Source organism: Vigna umbellata, chromosome 5, assembly GCF_029865625.1.
Source record: "Vigna umbellata cultivar VRB3 chromosome 5, Vumbellata_1.0, whole genome shotgun sequence".
NCBI classification, from domain to species: domain Eukaryota; kingdom Viridiplantae; phylum Streptophyta; class Magnoliopsida; order Fabales; family Fabaceae; genus Vigna; species Vigna umbellata.
The window spans coordinates 10292384-10294731 of record NC_142169.1 but is presented as its reverse complement, the minus strand read 5'-3'; the positions used below and the strand labels follow the sequence as shown (position 1 = coordinate 10294731).

General features: G+C 30.3%; 1 protein-coding gene across 1 annotated transcript; it reads left to right on the top strand.

Annotated features, from left to right (window-relative positions):
- The first annotated feature begins 523 nt into the window (after window positions 1-523).
- Window positions 524-1972, top strand: LOC124822765 (universal stress protein PHOS32-like). The gene is made up of 4 exons (XM_047294819.2): window positions 524-870; window positions 985-1094; window positions 1236-1354; window positions 1669-1972. Exons 1-4 carry the CDS (start codon window positions 699-701, stop codon window positions 1742-1744), a joined length of 477 nt encoding a protein of 158 aa, XP_047150775.1. The 5' UTR covers window positions 524-698; the 3' UTR covers window positions 1745-1972.
- Window positions 1973-2348: the final 376 nt, after the last annotated feature.

Here is a 2348-nt window from a genome sequence, read left to right as displayed (position 1 = left end):
AGTGATAACTATTTTGGTTTACTTCACTACCAATAGACTAATTTAATTTATATTACGTGAACTAATAGAAATAATTTGTTTCCGTGGACATATTTATTTCTATATGACTAATTTGATATCATAGTATGACCTTTAGGAATTCTCAAAGGCTAAGTTGTAGGGAAAGAGGGAGGAACCTTCTTCAAGAGTATTATATTTGTTTTCTAGTACAAAATATCTTTGTTTGTATTGACTTCACAATCGAATGGTTCAACAAACTTATGATTACTTTTAAAATCTTTTATATTATTAAAGATAATTTAGTAGTTAAAATAAGATATAATTCTTTCATCTTGTAAAAACATAGAAAGACTCATAAGATTATTTTCATATTCTTAAAAATATATTTAAGAAATAATTATTTAATTTTTAATTGATAAGATATTTCATATTTACATGCAAATGTTATCATGAGTATAAACAAGATAATTTAGTATATTGTGTTTCTTTAAACATCTGTTGTGGTCCTAAAAATGAAAAAAGCTAATAGAATAATTTTGGCTGTGAGAACCTGCGGTTCGTTTTGAAAGGGCAAGGGATCATATTCGTGGGCACAATCATTATTCAGTTTAGCGTTTTCTTATTATTACTATCAAATTCTTCATTCTTTATCTCTGCTCTTCAAACTCACAACAACAAAGCAGATCAAGAAAGGAAGAATGGTGAAGGACAGAAACATCGGTGTTGCATTGGACTTCTCCAAGAGCAGCAAGGTTGGTCTCAAATGGGCGATTGAAAACTTGGCCGATAAAGGCGACACCTTTTACATAATCCATGTCAACCACGATTCCTCTGACGATCGTAACCAGTTGTGGGTCAAATCTGGTTCACGTGAGTGCCATTTATTTTTCATTTTTCATTTGGGTCTTTTCCGAGAATGTCCCATCCTCTGTTTTCCTCTGTTTTCGTACGATCTGATTTTATATGGTTTGGTTCTCTTTGCAGCTCTTATTCCTTTAAGTGAGTTCAGAGAAGCAGAAGTTCTGAAGAACTATGGCGTACAAAGTGATGCTGAGGTCCTTGATTTGCTTGACACTGCCACCAGACAAAAAGAGGTTTCATATTTTTCTATTTTCTTTCCATGTTCTCTCTTTTAACATAGTTTTGTGTACCGTGGGTTGATACTAGACATTATACCTAGATTCTTAGCGTTTGCCATGAGTTTTTGAGCTTACGAGTGAGTTTTGGATTCGTAGGTTAACGTTGTTGTAAAATTGTACTGGGGTGATGTGAGAGAGAAACTTTTGGATTCCATTGAAGATCTGAAGCTGGACTCTTTGGTCATGGGAAGCAGAGGTCTCAGCACAATCCAAAGGTGCCTACACTTGTTTTAACACTTTTTTTTTTAATTTGCTATGTTTCATTAAAAATTACAAAATCATAAAAATATTTTTTAAATATAAAAAAAGAAACTTACAGTTTTATAATTTTGTAATAAAAATAATAGAAAAAAATAGTGTTTTAGTATTTATCGAAAACTTCATTCGTAGTTTTTCCCATGACCATAAACCACTCATTATCTGTATGGATGTCTTGGATATTTTTGTTTGTGTTGTTGTGTTAAGAATATGTGGTTTTTATTTGTTAATTGTTATGATTTATTTGAATAAAATGGTGTAAAAAATACAGAATGATTCTGGGAAGTGTAAGCAACTTTGTGATGACTCATGCTCCATGCCCAGTGACCATTGTGAAGGAGCATTAGAATGCAGATGATAGTTTTGGGAGAACATTTACCTCTTTGATGATGTTTTTTCATCCATTGTACTCTCCACTGTACTATATATACTATGTAATGTAATTTTACATCTATACCGTCTTAGAACTTGTTCATCATGATTACGTTTTACATATGAAGTACTCTAATATTGTAATTTTAATATTACACTACCTACTGGAAATTTTATTTTTACATAATATTCTTATTTAGATCCATGAACTGTTGATAATTTATCCATTTTTAAGAATAATTAAGAAATTCAATTAATAATTTATTCATACCAGCGTTACCGACAAGTTTTAACTACGACTTGAAATTAAATCATGTTGGGAAGGTTACTCCCTACGTCATCCCATGTTACTTATTGTATCATCACATTTTTTTAAAATTTCAAAACTATCTTTCACATTTTAAAATATTCTACACTTCCACTTCTTTTCTTTTCCAACGAATATCAACATCTGTTAAAGAAAAAATTCTTCAACAGATCCGTTAAAGAAAAAATTCTTCAACGAATGTGTCACATCCGTTAAATTTCTTTTTTTTTCATTTTAATTTTTAGTTTTTTAATTTATTGTATTTTAAATTA

Coding starts and splice junctions, on each gene's coding strand:
- LOC124822765 (XM_047294819.2), top strand. CDS start 699: ATGGTGAAGGACAGAAACATCGGTGTTGCATTGGACTTCTCCAAGAGC. Junction 871..984: donor GTGGGTCAAATCTGGTTCAC/GTGAGTGCCATT, acceptor TTCTCTTTGCAG/CTCTTATTCCTTTAAGTGAG. Junction 1,355..1,668: donor GGTCTCAGCACAATCCAAAG/GTGCCTACACTT, acceptor TAAAAAATACAG/AATGATTCTGGGAAGTGTAA.